General features: G+C 42.9%; 1 protein-coding gene across 2 annotated transcripts in view; it reads left to right on the top strand.

Moving 5' to 3' along the window:
- Positions 1 to 27781, top strand: part of LOC146835074 (vitamin D3 hydroxylase-associated protein-like) — a 305684-nt gene that overhangs the window by 150488 nt on the left and 127415 nt on the right. For both annotated transcript variants that reach the window (XM_085602740.1, XM_085602739.1), the window contains exon 7: positions 2875 to 2999. In XM_085602740.1, coding sequence (XP_085458866.1) covers positions 2875 to 2999 — 125 coding nt within the window. The remainder of the gene's footprint in view (positions 1 to 2874; positions 3000 to 27781) is intronic.

Here is a 27781-nt window from a genome sequence, read left to right as displayed (position 1 = left end):
TTATTTCTGAGCCACTGAAGAGTATTCTTTTTTATTGACGACACTGAGATCATATGCATCAGCTTATGCAGTGGATGCTGTGTCTGACAGTGTGGAAGAAGGCACCCATTCTGGTGGGACTCTTTCTACCAATGCAAGACCCACCACAAGGGAAAAACTCTGTGATGGAATCCCACCAGGCACCTGTAGCATTATGGAGTTTCATCCAACATAACTGAGGCCTGGCAGAGGACTGGGGCAGCATTGTCAGGACCCACATTACAAGTTTTTGTAAAATGTTGCAAGTTGTTTTCCCAGCATGTCATGGACTCCTGCATTTGCTTTCCATGAAAGACTGCCACATGGTGTTTTTTCTTCGGGCTGGCACCACTAAAATAGTGATAGATTAGCCACCTTTGCTGAGCAACTAATCCGGTACCATTTTTGGTGGCTGGTACCATGAAAAATGATGATCCCAGGGAAGGAGGGGAGTATGTTACCGTATCCACAACCACTACATATAAGAGCCACTACATTGTGATCACTACATTTATGATAACTACATCAGTCTAGAAATGATTAATGATTTTTTACTTCAACCCCACTACATGGACAACATATCTACTTCCATTTTTTCTAAGTTTGTGTTAATGTTATTAATTAGCCACATTGTTCATTACTGTAATACTTATGTTTTTAATGTAAATTAAATGTAATTTATATAAGAGTGACATTTATACTTACACCTATTTATTTTACCAATTTAATTTATTCAATTGTTTGTCCTTATCCTAGTCTAAATCCAAACCCTTAACTAACCATTATTTATTTGTAATAAAATGATTTACATGTATTATTATTTATCTTTTTCCTAAGCTTAACCTTTTAATAACTTTCAATCATTTTAACTTATTGTATTTTATTTTAGTTACTTGTGTTCTTTTTTTACCTTACTAACTCTGATCCTTAAATAATTTTGTCTTTAATTTAAATGATTTAATCATTTTAATCCTAAATCTAGTATTAACAAAACACATTGAGCAATTTAAATATAATTACATATGTGTAGCTCTAAGCATAAACATTTCTAATTAAAAAAAGAAAACATATAGCTTAAGGAGGAGGGGTACCCCTGAATCCCCTTTTATTAAATATATTAAATTTTACTTAAATGAAATAGTTTTAACTTTTTTATCTTAATTTTAAATAGATTAACATAATTCAAATTTCTTATTGTATTTCCCTATCTGATATAGTGGCAGTGGATGTAGTGGTCAACATGGTGCAGTGTCATTTGTGTAGTGACCTAATGATGTTGTGAGGAGATCCCACTGAAAGTTGGTAGAGGATCTGATTTTATATTTCTGGGCAAGCCATGGTAATCTACAAGGTATAGGTAGTCAACCATGGATGACCTTAATTAAACTACGTCTCTGACAGCACATTTGATCAATGTTTAAAATACATAGTTTTCCAATGAACTCAGAATAGGGAAGAGGATCATAGAGGAGGGTCAAGTCAACTTAATATATCTATCCTAATGACACACCAATCCTTGGCTCAGCAACTCTTACACAACTCTTGGTTACTCATTGCTTTACTGGTACTGGTCATTCTTGGAAAGCCCCTCAGTGATGCCAATCACTGCAATCATATGTCTGCCAAAAAAAGTCAGTAACCGGCTGCTGGTCAAACTTTCCCACATGGCACCTACAGACATATTTGGATCACTATGTTTATCTTCCAGCCTCTTACAATAGCTTGCATTGCAATTGATAGAGAGGGGCTGATAGTACCAATGACATTGGCACAGGGGAAACAGAGTCAGCACGCCAGGAAGACCGCTTCATGATGTTTCTGCTTATTAACTCATCCTAAATATTGGGGATACAATTGTTTGTTTTCTTAAATAAGCATGTTAGTTAAAGTACCATTGACATACGTTTTCTCCTGAGCTACTCAACAAAAAAGAAACTTTTCACACCTGGAAGACAACATCCTAAAAATGCCCTTTTGAAGAAGACTTGTCTTCAATAATGCCAGTTTTGAGAGTTCAACAATGTTGTGAAAGCTGCTGCAACGTCACAATTTACGCCCCATCCCCCATATCTTTTTGGAGGTTCATGCCCCCGATGTTGCCACCAAACTTACCAACATGGTATCAAATATTCTAATGTAGCTATTTTTTTCCTTGGTTCTGCCAGATCTGGTTCTTCCCTGTAGAAGAGGTATCCTACAATAGTCTTAAATTGAAAGTTGGATTATGAATGACCACGTAGATCTGTCCCAATTTTGTAGCCTTACAATCTAATATCACTATGTCTTGTGGATCAATAGGAACTCACACTTAACTCTTATTGGTCCAGTGTCATGATTCATGTGGTACTCTAGGAGGCCACCCAGAACCTCCTTCCACATTTGGTCACACAAGCTTCTCAACTCAATATTCACGATTCCATGGCCCAACAAGGTACCTTTATTGTAAGATCCCATCCATGGAATGTACCACTCAGTAAATAGTATATCATGTGGAAACGTGGGAAGCACAACCCTTACTAAGACTCATCCCATGACACATCTGGAAAAAACAGACATGTTCTGAAGCAAGCCTTAGTCAATCATTGTCATGTTCCTAACTAAGATCGTTGTCAGGGGAAAGACCTAGCATGTACTTTGATGAAAAGAATAAATCAAGACATTTTAAATAATGGAACTGCAATGGGTTTTTACAAATCAAAGGTATGGAGAGCGAAGATGTGAGTGGATCTTCATAGGCAAACAGACAGCAAACCAATTAGGGCATTTTGCAGTTACTACTAAATTGAATGCCTCACTTTGACTTATATATAGCATCTCATTAATTAATGTAACTATTGTTATGATCTTTATTCTTAGTGCAACTCATGATTGGTCCAATGGCAAGAGACGTGGATAGTCTGGTGCTGTGTCTGCAAGCTCTACTGTGCGAGGAAATGTTCCGCCTGGACAATACTGTGCCTCCAATTCCCTTCAATGAGAACGTAAGAAAATCAATGTACCTACCTATATACTGTGGACCTCTAGTTCATTCTGGTTTTGGCATTTTCTCTGAAATTATTCAATTCCAAATGTGCAAACAAGAGTTCTTGCTAAGATGAAGGGCAGTATAGTCGTACCCTGAGCTAGGGTAGTAAATCTGTGAAAATTGTGATATACATTTTTGCTTTTTACAAAAATATATATCTTAGGGTTGGTTATAAGGGTGTACAAGTGAACCTGGTTCATGGACCAGCTTTGTATCAATGTGCACTGTCAATGGGTTACCTACTTAAGGCAGGGCTACATCCTACTAACTCTGCAGTAGAAAGATGAGCGCTGTTTCAAGCTGCTTCTTTGTGTGTCTCTGAAGGAGTGGCTTATCATGGAAGAGGTGGAGGCAAAGTCAAATACAGATCCCTTCAGGGCCACACTGTACTGACAACAGGGCTCCTGAAACATGGCTTATGCCTGAGTAGGCACACTGAAACTGCCATTGAAGATGGGTCCTTGGGGGTGCATTCTATTATGGTAACTATATTGAATGTTTCATTATAGGTGAAATGGGCTCCTCTGTACCACACCACCAATAATACCCTAAATGGGGCTCTAACTGAATGCCAGGTCTAGCACTTATTGGTCTGTGCGTCTGCATCTGACATGTGGCATATATAAACAATATAGGCATCCATGCATTTGCATGAAACTACTCCACATGCACCATGAGCAAGGTTCAATTATATACTCCTAGAAGTCTTAGGAAGCAATACTTTGGAACAGAATAATGATCTCTGATCCACTTACCTAGCATTGCATACATTGTCTTTCCTTCTTGCATTTTCATGTGTGTTTAATGTAAAAATAATTGCCTGTCATTCTCTGTCAAAAAGACATGCTCAGTTGTTTATGCTGCAGGTATCTGATGAATGGTTCACCTGGTTATTTGGGAAATGGCATCAACACTGGAAGGGAATAGCTTCTAGCTCCATTTAACACAGTGAAAGTAAAACGAAATGGTAACATCTGAGAAAAAAAATGAAACAGCATGGTGTTCCTAGTGACTTTCCTGCTGCACTCGGTTTAATAAAAAATGGAGTGTCATAATGACAAAGTCTGGAGGTGGGACACAAGAGTTGTGTGCTCTGGCGAGAAGTGTCACTGAAGTACACAAAAATGTGATGGATGGAATGCTTGAATTAAGCCATTGGTAATTACTAGAGCGGCATTCCAGTCCATCATTATTTTGCACACCATGCCACCTCAGTTTGGACCCTGATATATGCAAATGAGTTCAGACCCTGCTCCAGTGGGAAGAGCCCAGCCCAATTTGCCAGGCCATGTCCTCCCTAAACCGGAACACAAGCAACCCAAGACTGGTTATACTCTTATTAGAGTTCATTAGTCGGCAATAGCTTGGTTTCTGTGGCACAGGGTGCACCGAGCCCACATCTAGGCATACCCATACCACTTAGAGCGTCACATTGAAGTATTAAAAAAAAAAGATAGATTGAATACCCTAAATCTAATCAGTAGATCCACAGATATGCAATTTTAAAGATTTCAGTGAAAATAGCACCAAAAAGCACAAAGCACCAACTGTGGATATTTGGAAAAACAGCAACAGCGGACCTCCAGTGCCGCACCTCGTGCCAGTTCCTATATATGGAGATGCAACTGTGGATATTTGGTTGAGTCAGACCGAGACAAAGTCACAAGTTCAGGCCAACCACAATGGAACATGGGCCGGCTACAAGGTCCCGGTTAGGCCCGCTGAACAGAGTATCTTAAATCCTGGTTTGCGGAGCATCACGAGAATCCGCGTTGAAGATGCATTGAGCAGCTGAAGCGACGCATCAGTTCTGAGGTGCGGTGAGTTAGTAATGCGGTGTCTGGTGTCCTCATTGAGGCTGCTGTTGACAAAGGATGTGAGAGACTGTGTCGAAGATCTGCCATGCAGCAGCTGTTCTGATGCAACGATGGGCTGCAATGCAATGTGGGTCTTCGTTAAGGTTCTGATCAACACAGCAGCGGTCGTGAGGCAGTACTGCTCGGGGATGTGCCACACAGCAGAGGAGAAGCATTGGTTCTGCTGGATCCACATGGGGTGGCAGGGCATCTTAAGCACACATCCAAGGGTCCAGGACCGGGGTGGAACCACTTCCCAGCATAAACTCACAGATGGCAGAGTCCTGGTGCAGGTGCAAGGTTGTTGGAAGCCTGTTGTGTCCCTGAGGCTTCAGATCAGGAGGCCAGCCAACTAGCCCTTGGAGTCACTATTGGTTTCAAGGTTCAGCAGTTGCAGGTACAATCCTTCTCACCCAGGCAAGAGGGCAACAGGCAGTAGGTCAGCACAGCAACTAAGCAGTCCAGTATTAGCATAAGTTGAAAAAGACAGCGGTCCAGCAAAGTGGCAGTCCTTCATCAGCACAGCAGCCCTTCTTCCTGGCAGAGTATCCACAGGTCCAGAAGTGTACTGATGAGTTGGTGTATGATGTCCAGTATGTATGTCCTGTTTTACCTTTGAAGTGGGGGGAGAAGCTTCTAGATGTTTCCCTTTGAAGTCCCCAGGGATCCTGCCTTCCCTACCCTAGCTCTAGACTAACTATAGGGGTTATACAGTCCTTTATGTGGATGAAGGACACAGCATATTCAAGTGTGAGTAGGGCTGTGTCCAGCTCCTCCATCCCATCCTACCAGTGATGACCGATCCAAAAACACTAAACTTTCTATTCTGTGTGGCTGTGATGAATACACAAAGCCCAACTGTCAGCTACACCCAGACATGTAACCCAGGACAGGCAATAGACACTAAATCGCTAAGGCAGGAAAATGGCAACTTTCTAAAAGTTGCGGCAACAAATGATGGACAGAATGCAAAATAAATCAAACATTCACCCCCAGTCAAGAGATCTGGATTAAATCCATTGTACATTTGCTCACAAAGCCACCCCAGTTTGGACCCAGCCATATACAAATCAGTCTTGATCCTGGCAGTTCGGGCTGGACTGTTACCATTGGGAGAAGGGTCAAGGCTGATATGCATATGGCTGGGTCTCAACAGGAATGGTGTGGTGTGTAAAAGAAGATTGGATTTAGGCCCACATCTTAGTACAGGGGCTGAATGTTTGATATTGTTCAGTATTCCGTCCATCAAATGTTCTTTTTGCTACTTTCTAAAAGTGGCATTAAAATCTGACTACACCACAAGTTACGATTCTTGATTACAGTGCCAAAGATACCAAACATGAACTGGTTACCTGTTCCCATTTGGAAATTACAGCATATTAAATGTAATAAGGTAGCTCCAATGCTATCCTACGGGAGAGGTAGTAAAACATTAATCTAAGAGTTTTTCACTTTCAAGATATTTAAAACTTAAAGTTACATGTCCTATTTTTTGGATTCATTACACCCTGCCCTCTAGGCTGTCCAATGCCTACCTTAGCAGTGACATATGTATTAAAAAGGAAGCTTTGGGCCTGGCCACTTTACTAGGGACTTACAAGTAAATTAAAAATGCCAGTTGGGGATAATCCAATGTTAACTATATTTTAAGGAGTGGGCACATGCACTTTAGCAAAAACTAGATCAGCAAATCAGTTTGCTAGCTTGAACAGCAAGCCAGTGAACTTTCTTTAGAAGAGGTTTTCATTACTACATTTTGGAGCACCTAGCAGCAATATTTTGGAGTACCTTTAGATTCGCGAAGAAGGTGTTAGCCGGCAAGAGAGAGTGGGCTGCTATAACTGAGATACAGTCCAGCTGTGGCCAAAACAGTAAGACATTTACCATCCTATGTAAAGAAGAAATGCTGTTATGTAATCTCTTAAAATGGAAAGAGGAGGTGGCATCTAGAACGTTTAATTGGAATTCATTGTTGAACTTCACCAGATTAGGGCAATTGCCATGGAAATTAAACCAGAGCTTGGAGGTACATTGTTCAGTTGTACCCCCTCCCCCCCCCACCCCTACTATTTCAGTCTTCTTGAAATTTAGTTTGAGCCTATTGCTTCAGAACCGTTCTCTGACTGTTACTCTTCACTTTAGGAACGCCTCACTTAATTTTGTCTTTCATAAAATTAAAGACCTGGAGACCAATTTATCTTTTTAATTTTAGGCATCTTTTTTGTCTTTATGCCTTTTCAACATTTCAGCTACAAGAGCTGCATGTGATCCTGAAAACTAAACTTTTCAAATACCTTCAACCTAGACATGCACCTATAAAACCTATGACGATAAAGTACTGTTGCATGGGGTAAGTACATGCAGCAGCGTGTTCATCGCGTTGTGATATGTCATAAAGCTTTGGAATGTCAAGCATGCATACGAAGGGTGCCCTGTAGAATGTCGGGTGATTTACGTGCCAGAGGTTGATGCGTTCACTTCGTAGTGTTTGCCGTTGGCTTGTGGGCCTTAATTATTACTTGTGACTAAGATATCGTCACAAGAAGATTTCCAGTCTCCAATTGAATATTTCATCACTATTTATTATATGAATTTTTTTTCTACATCCTATTTTGAATACATTTTTCTCTTTAAGGTAAACTTTCTTGTCTAATATTTCAACAGTACTAAATTTGCATAGCATTTACTACCCGCATTCTAGACACAAAAGGAGCCTAGAATCCAGAACCTCATTTAACTTTCAGTGGTCGGATCACATCTGACTATCTTTGCTGATGATTAGCAATTGCTACTTTTTTGCAACTTTATTGTGGATATTGGTACCTGATGTACAAAGTGTTTTAATGGTCGCAAGCCTTGATATTCTGTAACTCTGAGGGTTTGTGACTGCTAAAACACTTTTTTAGTGTAATAAACCCAATTAATGATTCCGAAAAGGATTTCCAGATTGTTTAATGGGTTAACTAAACATTAAGGAGTTGCTATTTGTAAGGAGCATGTTAAAGGCTTCCCTTCCATATAGCGATTGCTTAAGGTATGTATACATTTTTTCCATCCAAAATGTAGTTGCCAAAACATTAATATGTTACCATAAATTGATGGTAAAACCAATTGCAGACCGGAAAGGGCCCCTTTGGGACCCTTCTCGTCAGAGAATGTGGAGAAAACATTTTTTAGGAGTATGAATCGGTTTCTGGGTGGTTGAAAGGTTAAACTTTATTTTTTATTTTTTATAAAGCACAACCTGGTTATTTGGTGACCCCAGGAGGCCACCATGCCTGTGACTCCAGTTAATTATAGGTGGTCGCAATTTGCATCCTGCCTTGTGCTTGTTTATGAGTTATGTCGAATTACAAACCCACTAGGAATCAGAATTTTGTGATCTGAACTATTAGTGCATAGGTTGGATGGCAACAGTCTTTTCCATTCGGAAAGTCTGTGCGCAATTTGCGACCACTTTTAACAACTGGAAAATTCGCACAATAGGTCCTATCTGGCACATGCATCAACCAAAAATCAACTCGCAAAAATACCGAATCGCTAAAATCACCAGTTAGCGAGTGGCAAAAAACGAATCCCAATGCATAACACAAATAGGGAAGAAATAAAGAATCGCTAAATAATTCCCCGGTAAAGTAACGAATCGCAAAAAGAAGCCCCGTCAAAATAAAGAATCGCAAAATAAAAAATCGCTAATACCGAATTCACTATTAGCGCCTGGCATTAACCAATTGCAAATAAAGAATCGGTAATGAATGCATCAAAAGTCGCAAATACCGAAAATACCAAAAATCGCTATTTAGCATGAGCAGATTAAGGGGAATCAGAACCAGGAGGTAAAGTTGCATAAAAAAAAAAATTACCTAAAAAAAAACAATTGTGCCACAGATGCTAACAATCAGTGAGCCATACAAATAGGGCCAGGAGACCCTGTTACCTTGCACAAAATGGCAGCGCTCTACGTGCTTGCAAGGAGGATGCGAATTAATGCAGCAGCACAACGCAGGAGAAGGGTCCAGGAGAGAGTCTTCAGAGTGCGCATCACATTGCTTGGTCAAAATGAGGATGAGGTGTACGACAAGTATCGTCTCAATCGTGCCATGAAATGGGGCCTAATTGCAGACCTTGAACCACTACTGCAGCACCAGACATGTCGGACCAATGCTATTCCTGCGCACGTCCAGGTCCTATGCTGCCTGCACCTACTGGCCTCTGGAAGTTTTCAGGGGGTCATCGCGGTAGCGGGAGGCGTATCTCAAAGCGCACTATCTCGCTTCTTCCACAAATTCATTGATGCCATGCTGACAATAATACATACCCACATCAGCTTCCCCACAACCCCACAGCAGTTGGACCACACCAAACAGGCATTCTACCAGGTGGCCCAATTCCCCCATGTCAAAGGATGCATTGACTGTACGCATGTCCCCATCTGTCCACCCTCAGCCAATGAGTACATCTTCTGTAACCGGAAGTCCTACCACTCCATCAACGTGCAGATCGTGTGCGATGCCAAGCACATCATCACGGACAGAGTGGCACAATTTCCTGGGAGCACACACGACTCCTACATATTCCGACACAGTGGCATCCACAGGTGCCTACTCAATGGAGAGGGACTCTTGCTTGGTACGTACACATACCTCTTCATTACATGAGCATCACACATGTATAATCATCACTGTCGCTAAGCTTTTGCTTCCATCCTGTAGGTGACAGTGCATACGCCCTGCTTGAATAAATCCTCACCCCCTACATCAATACAGCAACACCACAGGAGCAACGCTACAACGCAGGCCACATGAGCACCAGAAATGTGATAGAGAGGACCTTTGGGATTCTGAAGAGTCGCTTCCGAATCTTACATAAGACTGGTGGTGCCTTGCAATATAAACCAGACTCCTGCTGCAGGATTGTAGCAGTATGTGACATGCTGCACAACATCGCAACCAGAAGGGGGATACCCATAGAGGTGGACAGGAATGACGACTACCGGGATGACCAACCACCCGCACAACACCGACAGGCACACGTACCTAACACAGCTGAGGGCCAAAGGAGGCGGACATACATCACGCAACATCATTTCTGACCCAGGTAAGAATGAGCCATGACGATATCATTAGTGGTGCTACTGTTTAATGCACAGGAGCACTGATGTATGTGAGGTCACACATAAATGCTAAGTTGAGTTCCCCCACACAATGAGGACAAAAACATACCTGTTGTAGTCACGGGTGTGCAATAGTACAATTAAACTGGCCCATGGTTACACCACCATGGTCAGGGATGCCGTACTGTATGACTAGTGGCGCTTGCCACGAACGCCCAGCCTCCTATCACCTGTCTCCTCCACCTTACCACGCCCTGTCCCTGTGGCTGTGGAGCAGCGCGAACTGCGCCTCCTGGTGCTGGTCTCCACCACGGAGACACTGCTGACACTTGAGGCAGCCTCACTGCTGCCACTGAATGTTCCGGTCTGCAAGTGTTCCACTGCAGTGGTCACCTGGCCTAAGGCCTTTGCCTCATCACCACAGTAATGGCCGAGGTCCACCTGCAGTGACACGGAGCGGTGGGACAACACAGCAGTGCTGTTGCAGAGCCTTGTGATGGCCCTGGTTGATGCAGTGGAACGGAGCAAGTTCTGTCTATCCCTCCGTTGCTCACTGTGTTGTCCTGCTCTGATGGCACGGGTGAGTGCCTGGAGGTCCTCACTGAGTTTTTCATTCCCCTCTGGCACAACTGTGGTCATGTTCCGCACTGCGTCTGTCAGGGTGCACTTGTGCTTAGCAAGACGCGACATGTGTAGGTTAATGGTCCCCATGTGTTTCCCCTGCAGGCTGTGAACACGCAGCATCTGAGCCTCGATGCCACCATATGGGGAGCTTGCCTGGTCGGCTGCATCTGAAGTACTGCGCAGGGACCTGCGCCGCTGAGTGACTCGGCCACGTGCTGGTGGTGGTGCTGGCGGTGTGACAACTGTCGGACTTTGCCCAGTTGTGGTTGCAGGACTCGGGCATGCATCCATCACCTGCATGGAGGGGACTTGTGCCCTGCGTCTTGGTGGTTTTGTCGCAGTTGGCACAGGTGGTGGTGGTGGTGGTGGTATAGTTGCTGGAGGAGGTGGGGATTGACCCTCCTGCGGAGTGTCGCCATCTGAATCAGCTGGTGTTTCCGAGATGATGAGGCGCCCGCTATCATCCGAATCGCCAGGAGATGCATCTGTGTGTGAAACAGTGCATGGTTAGTTGGATTATTACTACATCTGTTTGTAATTTTGCATTCATGTCCTACTATGAATTACATTATTTGAGTCTATGTTTTGCCTGTACTGCTGATCTCATTTTGTTTTGCATGTATGACTATACTTGCACACCTGGCTGACATGACTACGACTCCCATGATGCAATACTGATATGAGGGAATATGTGTTGTGCACTTCTGCCTGCACACTGTGATAGAGCTGGGGGGATGGGAATGGGTATACGATATGCAGAGTATGGGCGCAGGCATGCATCTTACCTTGTTCAGTGGTGGCTGCGCCGGAGGTGTCCATCTGCGTGACTCCCACGACCGCCTCTTGCTCGATGGTCCCCTTGACTAGCTCCTCAAGGGCAGTGTTTGCAGGCACTTTTGATGGCCCCCCTACTGTGCCAGCTGCCTCCTTGACTCTTTCTGTGATCCTCTCCTTGGTCCTCTTCCTGAGGTCATACCACCTCTTCTTTAGTTCATCGATGCTGCGGGCGTCACTCCCACGGCATTCACCCTCTTCCGGATGCGCAGCCAAATTCTTCTTTTCTCCGCCTCTGGCACCTTGAGAGACAGCTTTCCGAACAGCCTATCATGCTTGCTGCTCACCCCCTCAATCAGGTGCTCCAGTTCCCTGTCAGAGAACTTTCTCTTCCTCTTCCTGGCAGTTTCAGCAGTGCCTGGTGCATCCTTTTCCATCCTGGTGAGGGTAGAGTGGATGGTTTGTCAGTGAGGATTCTGTAGCCTCAGCCTGTGTCTTGTGCCTCCTCCTGTGAGCTCCTAAGGCGAGTGAATGAGGGTGGGGCAGCTTGACTTCCTGGTAGTGATGTCATCAGGCCGCTCCCGGAGCGAACCGTTTTTTGCGATTTCGCTAATACCGATTTTGCTAATACCGATTTTGCTAATACCGATTTCGGTAATACTGAACTCGCTATTTGCTATTCGGTGTTTGCTCTACTCGCTATTGTGGAATCGGTAAATAATAGCGATTTTTTAGGAATCGCTTTTTTTTACCGAATCTGTTAATGCATTCCGAAATGCGATTCCTTATTAACGAATCCTTATTTTTCGCTAATAAGGAATCGCTTTTCCGAATGTTGATGCATGTGCACCTATATCGTTTAGCTCAATATTCAACCCCTGAATGCTTTTTTAATATGCCTTTCTTAGTTTCCTTAAAATTGAAACCAGTATTTTGCAACCAGATATTGGTACATATGGCCATTCCTGCAAGATCTAAGCTAATGCTTGTGTTCAAGTGCGAGCTCAAGTGCAAAGGCAATGGTAAACCCTCTTTCGTGTTAGAGGTTATGACTACAACTACTTTTACTTTCCAATGTCTTTCCCTCTTTAACTTCTTTCCATGTGATGTTATGAGGACCCCACATTTCTGAAGATGCTTTTCGTGGCTGTTGTCCCTCTTTTTGGTCCTTCAGGGCTTGCACAGTCCTTTCATGACGCGTTCTCTGGCCTCAGTTTGTGTAATAGTGCAGTCTGCACCCAGTCAGCTGACTTCCTTGACTGCACACCCATCACCCAACTGAAGCATGTTTGGAGCCTTACAATGGCTCAGAGTAGCCCAAGGTGACCTCTCAGGGCACCCAGAGACTGCAAGCTCTCACTCTTCCCCTAGTAAGAGCTCATTGCCAGGACCCGGATCTGGTGTTCTTTTGCAAGCTTAACTAACCACCTGTCATCCACATGCGAGCAACGGATTAACTCTAGGATCTCACTCCAGTGTCTGTATCGTGTGATTCTTTCGGAGACAGCACATTTTTAGCATGTGATATAGGTTATATACCTATATAAATTGAGGTGCAACCCTGCTTTACTAATCATCACTCTCATGTACAGGTAACCCAGCTCATACACATAATAGACCATGTTGTTCAGGGGGACATACCATCATGGAGGGTGCAGTAATGCATGTAGAAATAATCTCCAGTCTCTTGGGCCATCTTCGACGTTCTCATCCTGCCTAAAATATTTAAAATACATCACATCTACTGCCACATACTTTTCCAGGTCTTTCATTAAGTCCTTAATGTCTAGCTTCTCTGAGCTGAGGCCAGAGTACATTTTCGCTAACACTAAGGTGAGGGTCTATATCAGAACACTGATCACAGATTCTGACATCTGAGTTTTTGGGTAGCTATAGATTTTGCCTGGGTCGATCATTTTAAAGGCAGAGGGGGAGGGGGTCATGAAAGTTAAGTGGAGCCAGATTGAACCAAGCATTCCAAGAGTCTAGTTTATGTGGATTTACGTCATGCAAGTCAGTTTCTGTGATTTCTACCAGACAGACCTCTGCCTATCTCCATTTTATTACTAAACTATGATTCTTGTTGTGAGATATAAAGGAGTGATTACAGTGGTTCTTCTTATTCCTCTAAAAACTGGCATCAAGTCATTCAGAAATGATGAACATGATCAGGGATATAGCCAGTAACGTATGGAGTGCGCTAAAGGTCCATCATATGTCTGGTCTTTTATCTCTACAGGGAACCTATGATAGTTGCCATTAACGAAATCAAGATCTATATGCCTTTGACACTCAACTCTGTTTAAAAGCCTTCTCAAACATGAATGTCAAATGAATGAACATATCCACCTCCAATCTTGGATGTCCAGCTTTTGTTGTAAATTGAACCCAACTCAGATGCTTACTGAGAATGACTGCTGCCTCCAGGCAACTCACACCCAGAACTGCCTCTCCACAGTGAACCGGCATAGATTCAGTCCCATAATGAACAAAGTGAAATCACTGGACTTTCTTATAGATAGCAGTCTTCCTTGCAAAACCATTATCACCAAGAAGGGAAACACTGGAGAAAGAGTGATCCATAGTCCCCCAAAGCCTGCCATTAATGCCTGTATCCACACCTACTGGTTAAACAATTTAGCTGTGGAGAGTAGTTGGCCTAATGGCTAGGGTGGTCGACCTCGAATCTGGGGAACTGGGTTCGAGTCTCGCAATGACGCTGAACATCCTGTGATTCTGGGCAAATCACTTAATGTCCCCGTACCTAAAATAAATGAATGTGTCCTCATGTAATGCAACTGGTGCTATGTAGAGCACTCTGATACCCGATTCGGGTCAAGTTTGCGCTATATAAAACTCTGTAAAAGAAAAAAGAAAAAGAAAAGCTCATCTCATGCACTATATGATGTTATAGTGTCCAATTCCTTAACAAGCTCATCAATCCATTCTACAAATGCATACCATCTACAAATGCATACCATTCCAATTGCCTATTGGTCTTATAGCGTGTAGTCATGACACAAGATTAAATAGCACAAGAGTTCACTTCTCCTAGTATCAGATTTAATTGTTAAATGTGCATTATCGAAAGCAGCAACTCACCTTGCACGCACAACTGTGTTATGGAGGGGCTATCTCAGCCACCTTCATTCCTAGTGGATCCAGGTTCACCACCATTAAACAGGATACAGTGGTGCGAAGATTTTGATGCATATTTGGATGTGATAGATGGGGATACTTTCATTTCCAAGAAGAAGAATGCATTATTAATCTATAATTTGGGTCACGAGGGCAGAGCAATTTTAAAAACTTTTCAGATTGAAACTGCACATGTACTTCCTAGTGGGGAGGGTGATGCTGAACTGATTGTAGATGAATATGCATCAATAACTCAGACTTTAAGCAAAAGATTTTCACCTAAGAGGAATGTGGTACTGGAAAGAGATAGGCTCTTGCAACAAGCTTAACTTCCAGAGGAATTGATACATGATTTTGGTTCAGCTTTACATACTTTATCGATAAACTGTAATTAGCGGGACTTGCTAATTCAAGATCAGCTAATTTAGAAGAGCAGCAATTGGAAAATCCAAGAACATCTGTTAGCCAGTGAGGATCCTAGTTTGGAGTTAGCATTGAAAATAGCAAGAAGCATTGAATAATCAGATATTTGCATGAAAGAATTAGCTGGTAGTCATTCTAGTTTTGATTGCAAGGACGTTCAAGATGTATAGAGAAGTGGAAATGATAAACCTAGGAGTCAAAATATCAGACAAGTAAAAAACATCGTCGAATTTGGAAAGGGATTTAGTTTGTTTCAGATGTGGCAGTAGATCACACGTGGAAATTTCAAACATTGTCCAGCCTTAATGCAAACTTGTTTCAAATGTGGCAGAAGGGGCCATTTTGCTCGCATTTGTAAGGCAAGCTATGTAAAAAGACAAACTGTAAGTGCAGTGTTGGAGGATGAAGTGGAAAGTGTGGGTGGTGAAGGTTATGTCTTAATGATTGGTGAGGAGGAGCATTTGCACTTTACCTGACCAGGGTGAGCTGGTGTACACTGCCTGCTAGAGCAGGTCACTGAGCACATGCCATCTTGGTCAGCGTTCTAGCTGTTCGTAGCACAGAGGTTTCCCTCCCTACTTAAAGAGATGGAGACGCGAGCGCACTGCGGAAAGTAAGATTACCCCTCTGCATGTATTGCAACCACAACCCCCAAACGGAATCTGCATGCTCTGAAAAGCGAAGCGTTTTTAATTGCTGCTGAAATTGAAGCGCTCTGAAAGTGAAGCGTTTTTAAATCGTATTGTGTAATATTTTTAAAATTGTGGAAATAACTGCTATTGCATTTTAATACCCTCCCCTACTAGTTGTATTAGCATTTGCTTTTTACCTGACCAGGGTGAGCTGGTGTACACTGCCTGTTAGAGCGGGTAACCGAGCACACGCCATCTTGGTCAGCGTTCTAGCTGTTCGTAGCCAAAAGATTTCCCTCCCTACTTAAGGATATGGAAACGCGAGAGTGCAGCGGACAGTAAGTTTACCCCTCTGCACGTATTGCAATCACAACCCCCAAACAGAATCTGCATGCTCTGATAAGCGAAGCGCTTTAAATTGCTGCTGACATTGATGTGCTCTGAAAGTGAAGCATTTTTAAATCGTATTGTGTAATATTTTTAAAATTGTGGAAATAGCTGCTATTGCATTTTAATACCCTCCCCTGCTAGTTGTATTATCATGTGCACTTTACCTAACCAGGGTGAGCTGGTGTACACCGCCTGTTAGAGCGGGTCACCCAGCACACGCCATCTTGGTCAGCGTTCTAGCTGTTCGAAGCAAAGAGGTTTCCCTCCCTACTTAAGGAGATGAAAACGCAAGCACACAGTGGGTGCGCCGCCAGTGCACCAAAGGCAAGCCCGTCTGCGCCCGTCCCCGCACCAGCCGCATATAGCGCCAACCATGCTGCCGGTCAGGGACGCCACCCGACGGGGGATGTCAGCTATCGCTACTCAAGGGAACAACTGTTGCTAATAGGAGAGCAGGGCGGGGAGGCGTCCAAATCTACAGAACTAAGAGATATGAATGCAATCCCGGTGAAAAATAGTACAAACAACCTCAAGTGTGGCCTAGTTAATGCTAGATCCCTGGTTAAACAGCACCAGGAGATACATCTTATGATAGAAGACCACAGTTTGGATGCACTATTTCTAACTGAAACATGGACCCGATAGGACTCAGAGGTTGAGTTGGGGTTAGCATGCCCCCCGGGCTACAAAGCTTTCCACAACCCATGGCTCACTGGAAGAGGAGGAGGGCTGGGAGTGATCTATAAGGATATATGGAAGTTTGCCCCAATGGAGGTGGATGAAGTAGAGAGTTTTGAACTTTAGGATTCTCTCTTAAAGATGTTAAAGGACAATTGCTTACTGGCATAATCTGCTATAGACCTCCTGGTTCACTGAGTCCTCAGAATCAAGCATTAATTGTCACTATCTATAATATGTCACTCACTCACTCTAGAATGATCATCCTATGTGATTTCAATCTCTGGGAAAATGGGAATCTAGGCCCTGCAGCCTGTGAGAGCATAAACATGCAACAGCTGGTGATGCACCCAACGCGCAAGGGGGGCAATTGTTTTAGACTTAATATTTGCAGATAATAAATGTGTAAAGACGGAGGATATATTACCTCTATGCACGACTGATCAGTTTCTTGTCCAATTTTCGGTAATAATTTCTAGAACAAATAATAAAATTGCTCCATGGGGAATCAATCAACGTGGAAGGGAATGGAACAAATTGCTGACAACTAAACAGTCCCCAACGTTCACAGGGACGAATTCCTTCGAAGCCAGTAAATCAGTGGAGGAAAACTATCTTAGCCTCTGTGATCGAATAAACCATACCCTCAATCAACTGGTCCCAATGAAAGAGTTCAAAAAGAGACATAAACAATCAGCCCCCTGGTACAATGAGGAGCTAAAAATATTAAAGAAGAGTTGTAACCAAGCTGAACGAAAATGGAGGAAACTCTATGAGGAACAGGATAAAATAGCACTGAAAATGGCACTAGGCATATACAAAGGAACAATTGGAAAGGTAAAAGCCGAGTAGTATGCAGAATCCATTCTAGAGGCATCTGCCCATGCGTGAGCTATTTTCAAAATAGTGAATGACCTTTCCAAACCAGACTGTATGAAAAATAAGATCATTGCAACCCAGAACCTCGGTGACAGTCTAGCAGCTCACTGCGAGGAGAAGATCACTAAAATTATTGATGGTCTGGACATCAATAAGGGAGATGAGATAGATAGTGGATTCGGACTATATGAGCCGATGACACCAGGAAAGCAGGGGGAGGAAGTAGATAAAGACAAGCTGATAAGTCTGGATCATCTCCAGAGTCCCACAGAAGAAGAGTTTAGTGAACTTGCTCTGAGTGTGTCTTCCGGGTCACAACTGGACCAGCTCCTACACAGAGTGTGAAAAGAATTTAAGGGAGAGTTGTTTCCTCAGCTCCGTCAAATCTGCTGCCAATATTTAAGCGAGGGAGTTGTGCCAGTCTGCTGTAAACAGGCAATGGTGACACCACTACTGAAGAAAACCACACTTGACCCTCTCTGTCCATCCAACTACAGACCTATCTCCTTGCTCCCTTACCCAGTAAAGATTCTAGAGCGACTAGTCAGCAAATCCCTCTCTCAATTTCTAGAATACAACCATAAGTTAGATGATGTACAATTTGGATTCCGCCCAGCTCATGGAACAGAAACCGTACTAGTAACTGTCTTAGATGAATTAAGAATGCGAGCAGACACAGGCCAGTCAGTTATACTAGTGTTATTAGATATGTCAGCCGCTTTCGACACGGTTAATCATAACATCCTTTTGGGAAGACTTATGGATGTTGGAATTGGGGGAAAAATGCTGGACTGGTTTAAATCATACCTATCGGATAGGCAACAGGCTGTGGCCTTACCTCCCTTTATTTCTAAATACCTTTCCATTCTGCATGGTGTGCCCTTAGGGATTGGCGATCAGCCCAATTCTGTTTAATGTATACTTAAGCCCATTAATTTTCATTATTAAATCTTTTGGAATTAAATTGTTAAACTACGCTAATGACACACAACTTATCTTCTCACTGGAGGGGAATCAATCAGTATCACTGGACAGATTCCAGGAATGTATCGTAAAAACGGCAAGTTGGCTCAGGGACAACTCTTTACAGTTTAACGGCGACAAGACGGAAATCTTACACTACACAGCAAGCAAAGTTTCATGCCCCACTTCCGACCAACTTTTGGCCAACTCCCACAGGAAAACAACTAATCCCATCAAAGACAGTGCGCAATCTGGGGGTGATGTTTGATGATAATCTAAAACTAGACTCCCAAGTAGATAAAACAGTGGGATTTTGTCTTTCTTTGATCAGAGCCTTACGGAAAATACTTCCTATGCTACCGACCTCAGCCAGAGCGTTGGTGATGAGAAGTGTTATCATGAGTCGGCTCGACCATTGTAATGCTCTGCTACTGGGTGCACCAAACTCTCTGATGAAGAAACTTCAAAGAGTTCAGACAATAGCGGCCAAGATAGCTTTAAAGAGACACCGTAGGTCATCGGCTTCCCTGTCCCTCAAGGACCTTCACTGGCTGCCGATTATGCAGAGAATACAGTTCAAATCTGGCTGCATAGTCTTCAAGGCAGCACATGGAATGGGACCCAGGACATTGCAGAGTAAATTTACCTGGCACAACCCGGTCAGAAGTCTTAGATCATCAACAGCTAGGCTGGGGATTACCCTAGAATTAGAAAAACCTGTATGGGAGGCTGAGCATTTAGCACTGTAGCCGAGCGAATGTGGAATGACCTCCCGGTAGATCTCAGACAAATAGACGATCTTCCTCAGTTTAGAAAAAGGCTCAAAACCTGGCTTTTTCCGAGAGAATAAATAAACCCAGCCTTCTATCTAAAGGTGGTGTGGTAAATAATTTAATTACCGGGACTTAATTTGATACAGAAACATAATAAAATAGCTCAGTAAATAAGAGGCAGAATCCGTGGTATTAGAGGTTCGGAATGGGCTTTATTCCAATGGTCGATTATAATCGGTTGCTCCAAGTTCCATCACCACGAAGGTTCAGGAAGTGAAGTACATACGTTATTGACAATCAATCACTTTTATACAATAGGCATTACAGTGAAGCAAATACAAGAGGCGTAACAATTGATAGTGGGGATAATATATTCATACGTAGCAAAGATAGGCGTAACTGGGTGTGTTTAAAGAACGTCATCAGATGTGATGTCATAAGAGGGTGGTTACATGAAAGAATTTCGCAATGTCAGCAGAAATACTTGGCAGAAATGCGCGCGCAGCAGCATGACGTGTGATTGACGTGCAACTAAGGGGCGAAGGGGACTTGACATTTAGCTCTACATGTGGCGACAGAAGTCTGGAGGGTCAAGTCAACCTAATCTCAAATCATATCTAACATCCTATGTTTAAAGAACTAAGTTATCCAAAAGAGAGGTCTTCTTAGAGTAGAATCTTATTCTATACTGACTATACTGACTGTTAGTGCGTGTACAAGCGTCTAAGTGTCTACACTAGATGCGTGGGTAGAAATCTTCCATAGTAATAGGGCTATGAATTACTTGCATAAAGACAGAGAAGCCGGGCCTTTGCTCGGTAACTGGAAGAATGTTTACTTAAACTACTTAGACAGGAATGCATCGGGTAGGGAACGGAGCAGATAATTTCGAAGGTGAAATACAGTTTTTGGCAGGCAGCAGGCTGATGTCAGGCTTTGTGAGCCGCGCAGGGAATGAAACAAAGTTCATGGTCACAGATGCAGGCTCAGGCTGGAGCTTTCAGAGGCAGAAGGCAAGAAGAGTTCGATGACAGAATCAGGGCCTACTTGCCTGGACTGTAAAATGGCATAAGTGAACCATATAAAACCGGTGGCCTTTCATACTTAGGAATGGAATATCCGGCCTATTCATGGCGGATCTGAAAGAGGGCAGGTTGACGGTGGACGCACATGTGTTTGCGTCTTCATAACTGGAACTGGAGGGAACTTACATGTACTTATGATTCATACATGAAACCGTTGGGGTCCAAGATAGGGGACATAACTGATCATAAAAATCCATATTTCCACATTCCCTCCTTGTCCCCTATCTGCCCGTTAAGAGATATCAATCTTCATCAATCCATTGATCTGTTCATATAGCATCATTTGTTCTTCTTTTTTCTTCTGGGATGAATGAAATCTTGGTGGTGGAATACACGATGTGGCACACAGACCACAGATCGCTGGTCCACATTGTAGACATAGACAGCAACTGAATAGTATGAGAAGGCCAATACCTAGGAAGGATAGGACCTTCCATCCAAAGGTAGATAATACACTCCAAAACCAACCGGACCAAGTCCAGGTGCCTGGGTTCTGGTGTATCTGGCTTACAATCTTATGAAGGCGAGTTATGGCTTTATATACAGATGGCGAATTTTCTGGTATGAAAATGCAACAACTTGCTCCGATGACCCTACAAGCTCCGCCCCTATCGGCCAGGATGACGTCAAGGACAAGACGATTTTGAAGCACAACAATCCGCATAGCAGACTGCTCTTCTGTTAAATTGCCTAAGGCGGAAATAGTTTCGTTCACTACTGCTTCAAGGGTTCTAGTTAATCTACGTATCAGCTTACTATTAGTAACGGTACCTATATAGGGAAAGAGACCTTTATTGAAATCTGTGTATTTTTCCCATGCTGTTTCAGTGTAATCGACAATTGGGAGATCTCTCCTTACTCTATTATATACTAAATGAGTATTTCTGTGGTAATCAGGAGGAGCTAGGAAAACAGGTGGCAAAAGGAATCCAATGTAGCAAGTACCATCCCAATCTAGAGGCAAACGTACATATGCCGTCTGACCACATATAAAATAAGAATGGCGGGAAGCTCTAAATGTAGACTTGCCTTGATCACTAAATACTACTACAGTGGTACATCTACTATGGCCCATATTTATGGAACCATTCTTTCTTACACATAATTCACCTTTTACTGGAAATATTGACATAGCGGACAAAATTGGAGTAGCTTCGGATTCGACATTTAGGATCATAAGATTAAGCGTAAAATTACCTAATCCATACACTTCATTTTCTAGATCAGTTCCTGTTCTCTGGGGAAGTCCCTCCTTGTTAGGATAGCAGACTTTAAGCAAAACTAAGTTCAAATTTCCCCATACCCAGTTATCTTGATAAACTGCAGAATTCGAATCTAGGGAATTAATTAGACTAAACCATGCTCCACAGGAGCCGTTGTGTGTGAACGGGTATGGAAAGAGAGGTAGAATTCCTTTATAATTCTGATAGGGAGGGAGTCGGCCACATATCCAACAATTTGTAGCATTGCTAACCTGATGGGAATGATGTAACATACTAATAAACGTGTTATTGCGCAGCGCAAATCTATAAGACAACTCAAACGGAGGTAATTCACTAAAAGAATGTTCAGCAGTAACATTGTAAACATGTCTAGAAATAGGATAATATATGTGCAACAATATACTTGCAGTAATTATTAAAAGATTTAAGAAAAACAAAATTAATAACGTCACTATGCAATGACTACGCAGTGATTTACAGTACGCCTGTCGTTTCAACATTTTTCGGGTGTTATCTCTATTCAGGTCCAAGGGATACATGTCAGAGACAATTCAACCGCTTCACCTCAGAGAGGACTTAAACAATCAAATTGCTTGACTGATTGGACCTGAGCTTTAGTTTATAATGTTCGGAATTACTCCTTTCAACAAAAGGAAGTTTTGAGTCAATGGGTGAAGACACACGAGGTGTGGTATTCACATCCGCTGGTAGTCCATGAAATTTCTTGATATGACTTGAATGAATCCAGCCTTTTCTGCCCTCGATCTTTACGGCTGTCCTTGTGGTGAGCAAGACCAGCTGCGGCGACCTCCACCTAGGATCCAGCTGAGTCTTCCGATCGAAGTTCCTCATTAAGACCAGGTCCCCCGGGACTACGTCATGGGGTTTCACCTCAGTGTTGTCAGGAAAAGCTGCAGCTACCTGTGAACGACAAGATTGTAGTGCAGACATCAAGGAAGCCAAGTAATCTGTCAGCATATTACAGTCAATATCAGTTATTTTGCGTGGTATAGGCGTCCCCCACATATTTGGTGGTCTGCCGAAGATCACTTCATACGGGGATAGCCCTGTTCGAGAGTGTGCTACCATTCTTGTGTAAAAGAGTGCAACTGGTAATGCTACTACCCAGTCGACACCTTTCTCTCTGCATATCTTGGACAATCTAATTTTCAGAGTCTGATTATGTCTTTCTACGAGACCTGCTGCCTCGGGGTGTCGGACACAGTGGAATTTCCACTGATAGCCTAACAGAAGTGAGACGTGTTTCATTAATTCGGATGAGAACGGCTGGCCGTTATCTGAGTGAACAACACGTGGTAAACCGTATCGTGGGAAGAATTCTCGAACCAACTGTTTGGCAGTAGTCGGGGCAGTGTAATCTGAAACCGGGTATGCCTCCGTCCAACGGGAAAGAGCACAAACAACTACGAGAACATATTTGAATCCTCGACATCGTTCCATCTGGATATAATTCATCTGGAGGACTTCAAAAGGGTGATCAGGAGGCTGAAATCCACCCTGTTCTACGGGAACGCTTTTTCCTGGGTTGAACTGGCAACAGATCATACAGGTACGAACTTTTTGTTTGGCTGCTGCTCGTAAATGTTTATTGAACCAAATGTGTTGAATGCTATCTAGCATAGCTTTTTCTCCTAGATGTGCGGGACTATGTACAGTGTTAATTATAACCTGGACCATTGAATCAGGAAGGAACCACACAGATTTTTCCTTCATCATCCATCCTTGATCCGTTTGGATCCCTCCTAATTCAGTCCATTTCTTTATTTCGTCTGGTGTAGCATGTGTCTGTATGTCAATTACGTCAAGAGTAGGATCTTTAATCGTCATGCAATGTGTTGGCGTCAGGACTATCGTCTTTGTCATGTCGGATGTTTGAGTTTGAGCAGTTTGTTTAGCTGTTCTGTCAGCTAGATCATTGCCTTGAGAAATGATATCAGTAACTTTCGTATGAGCTTTACATTTCATAATTGATATTGCAGTTGGTAGATGTATTGCCTCTAATAAGGCATGAATGAGGGGTCCGTGCTGAATGTGGGCACCGTGAGAAGTTAAATAACCTCTCTCTCGCCACAGCACGCCGAAGTCATGTACAACTCCGAATGCATAACGTGAATCAGTGTATATGTTGACTTTTTTATTTGTGGCTTGAATACAGGCTTGTGTCAGAGCGATGAGCTCTGCGGCTTGAGCTGACAAGGTATTTATGCAATTAGTTTCAATGATTTCAGTGTCTGTTGTGACTGCGTAGGCGGCCACTAGTTCTCCTGTACCTTTTCTCATACATGAACCATCTACATACAACGTCAGGTCTGGGTCTGACAATGGGACATCGGTTAAGTCTTGTCTGGGTTTCGTCGTGATTGTAATAACTTCAATACAGTCATGGGCTAGTGGGTCTGTTCCGATTACAGGTAAAAGTGTGGCAGGATTCAATGTGTTACAACGTCTGATTTCTATATGTGGCTGAAACAATGTTAATTCGTATCCTGTAAGTCGCGCTATAGTCAAGTGTTGTGTTTGCGTTCTATTTACAAGAACCTCTACTGCATGTGGTACTTGTACTGTCAATGGATGTCCTAACACTATAGCATCGCTTTGTCTGATTGCTAAAGCTGTTGCTGCCACTGATTTCAGACATGCAGGCAAAGCCTGAGCTACGGGATCTAATGTACTAGAAAAATAAGCACATGGTTTGTGTGCTCCCGCTTGTTCCTGTGTGAGTACTGATAAGGCAGTACCTTCGCGTTCTGTAACAAAGAGTGTAAACTGCTTACTGTAACATGGTGTTGCTAAGACAGGTGCTTGGCATAAGGCTGTCTTTAAGCTTTCAAAAGCTTGTGTATGTTCCTGGGTCCAAGGGAGAACAGTCGATGTGGCTGCCTCCTGTGTTGTCAATTGAATGAGTGGTTTCGCTAGAAAGGCATACTGAGGGATCCACTGCCTACAATATGAAGTGAGGCCTATGAAAGCCCGCACCTCCTTTTGTGTCTTGGGTATTGGCATGTTAGCTATTAACTGAATGCGGTCGGGTGTAAGCTGCCTTCCCTCCTTGGACAGCGAGTGTCCAAGATAAACAACTCGCTGGACACAGAATTGCAGCTTAGAAGGGGACACCTTGTGCCCCTTTTCAGCTAGAAATTGTAAAACTGTCAGTGATGCTTTCTCACATTCGGGTTCGCTTCTCGCGGTGATCAACAGATCATCGACATATTGAAGCAAGGCAGTGTTGACTGGCATGTGGATACTGTCGAGTTCTCGTTTCAGTGCTTGGCTATAGATGCTGGGGCTTTCTGTAAATCCTTGAGGTGCGCGTGAGAATTTAAAGCTACGTCCATTTAAACTAAATCCGAACAAATATTGGCTTTCCGGATCTATTGGGACGCTAAAAAAAGCATTCTTGAGATCAATTACAGTAAAGAATGTTGCTTCGGAATCAATAGCTGTCAGTAATGATGAGATATCTGGGACCACAGGGAATTGTGGCACAATGCATTTGTTTAATTCGCGCAGATCAATAACCAATCGATATACTGGCGGGGCCTTCGGATCTGTTCGTTTAAGAATCGGAATTATCGGTGAATTACATACATTGGAGTCTGTTTCCACAACCACTCCTTGGGCAATAAGTTCGTCAATGATTTGCAGTAAAGCCACTACAGCATCTGGTGGTAACTTGTATTGTCTCATTCGTGGTAGCACCACTCCTGCCTTTAGTGTGACTCGATATGGTGTAATATTCATGCAACCAACATCAGTAGGGCCTTGTGCCCAAAGATGTGTAGGTAACGTCTGCAGTCGGGGATCCATGTCTCTAGACACATAGTGACCTTTAAAATCACGTAAAAACAATCTTACTCCTTCCGGAGAACAACATATTATAGCTCCTAGAGCTTTCAGTGTTTTTATACCTAACAAGTTTTCCGGACATGATTTAGTAAGCAATAAATCTGTAGTTCGGGTCAAAGGTCCTATCGTAAGTGGAAGAGGCTGTGACACTTCATTAACAATAGGTTTTCCTGAAAAACCAAGGGAAATATTCTGTGAGCCTGAGAGGGGTACCCCTGGAACTTCACTACGTTTTATAGTTGTTCGACTTGCCCCTGTATCGAGTAAAAATTTTCTATCTTGGCCTAATAATTCACTATGTACATAAGGTCCTTCTTGATCTACAGGGACCTCAATAAGGGGTAAGTCAACTTCCCTCTCTAGGCTGGTTCATGCGTATCGCTGATAATCAGGATAGTCATACTGTGCGGTCTGGTACAGTTGTCGTGTCGTGGTTTGTGTGGCAGCAACAGGCAGCGCTGGTGCAGCTGGCACAAACTGTATAGACTGTGGTGGGGCTGGCATGGACTGTGCATGCTGCGGGGCTCCTTGTTCATTCTGATCCTGTCTAGGTGGCCGTGGTCTTTCTTTTGTATTACCTATGGCGATATTATGTTTTAAAACTGGACAATCGTGTACGTAATGACCTGGCTTTTTACAATAGTTGCATGTCCCTTTTATAGGTCCTGTTGTATCACCGGAATGTGTTGTACCCTTTTTATGTCCTTCAGCTGGAACTGTCTGGGAGACTAGCATTTTCATTTTCGTGTCTTTCATGCGTCTTTGTTCATGTTCTTGTTCCTCTCTAATTCTATTGTGATGGTACTGTAACATTTGTAACATTTGTGATGGAGTGTTACCTTGCCAGGTACTCTCGAATTTTAATACTCTATTCTTCACTTGAGGCAAGGAATTTTCTACTAATTTTGTCACGAACAGATGTGGGTATGATTCGCTACTTGCTTTTATGCCACTATTTATACCAAAACATTTTTCAAATCGGGCATAGAAGTCACTAGTGTCTTCATCTTGCTTTTGTTTACAGGCTGAAATTGTACCCCAATCTTCCTTTTTCGTAGTTAATAAACGTGGCAGTACCTGTACTAGTAAACCTGGTAGTGCTTTAGTTTTATCCCCAAGCCCTGCTCCTGCAGTTCGGGCCTTTTCTTCTGCTTCTAATGCTGACCATTCTATCTTTTGGTCTCCTACCTCCCACTCTTTTTCCCTGAGTTTTTCATAAATGCCAGCAGGCATTAATACCTTTAATATTGTCATAATGTCGGGATAGGTATACTCTCCCATGAGTAACATGTCTTTAATTTCTCGGTGAAAACCTGCTGGGTCTTTGTCATGACTGGGTACCACTTTCTTCATTTCTAACAATTCTATTTTCGATATGGGCGTATATACAAATACGTGTTTAAACTCATTGTCCTCGCCTTTTATTGGGTGTACTTCTCGTAAGGGATTCTGTCTGTCCATGTAATACGTGGTTCTTTCCTTGATGGGCAGTGAGACATGTTCTGGGCATACAAAAAGAATGTACTGCTTTCTTGATCCTAGTATTTCTTTAATTAACTTAGTACCTGAACCTTTCCATCTATTCTTGAGTAATTCAGTCAGTATTTCAGGTAAAGGACCGGGATCTGAATGCTGACTCTGATATAGTATAAGGAGTTGTTGAATCATATAAATCCCAGCTAAACGCTGTTCATCTGGGGTGAGATTCAAAAATGTGTGTGCTACTGTATCATCACCATACATTCCGGGACTGTCAACCCATTGAACGGCTGACCTGGCTAATTCTTGTTCATCCATAGAATCGAGAAAATGATAACCCCTTCGTTCTCGGAGTAATTTGTCAGCGATTTGGAATGAATGCTCGTTAGACCTTACATTAATTATAGGTGTTAGGGAATTCCTGTTATTATCTGGACATATCGGACGTATCGGGTCAATAAAACATCTAGTACTATTACAAGATCTTCCTCTACCTACATAGGCTATGGTGTCTGACTGTCCTGTGGGCAGTCCTGATCCTTCCTCCTCGCTTTGTTCGAACTGGTCTACCGCTAATCTTTCTTCGTGTAGGCATTCTATTTCTTTACGGATCTTTCGGCACATGGCTATTATACAATTTTGCTTATCATGTCTCCCTTCTGATATATTCTGGCTCCATCTGGTAAGAATTTGCATTGCTTCCGGGTCTACCCCCGGTCGGTCTTGATTTCTGATCACACAATTTATAAGGAAACGTAACAGTTCCCCCTGTATCTCCACTTTCTGGTATTCCATAGCTCTGTTAATACATTCTGAATCTCGCCCTGTTTGGACAAAATGG

Source organism: Triturus cristatus, chromosome 4_2 (genome assembly GCF_964204655.1).
Source record: "Triturus cristatus chromosome 4_2, aTriCri1.1, whole genome shotgun sequence".
NCBI classification, from domain to species: Eukaryota; Metazoa; Chordata; class Amphibia; order Caudata; family Salamandridae; genus Triturus; species Triturus cristatus.
The sequence above is the reverse complement of the archived record's forward strand: the minus strand, read 5'-3'. Positions and strand labels throughout refer to the sequence as shown.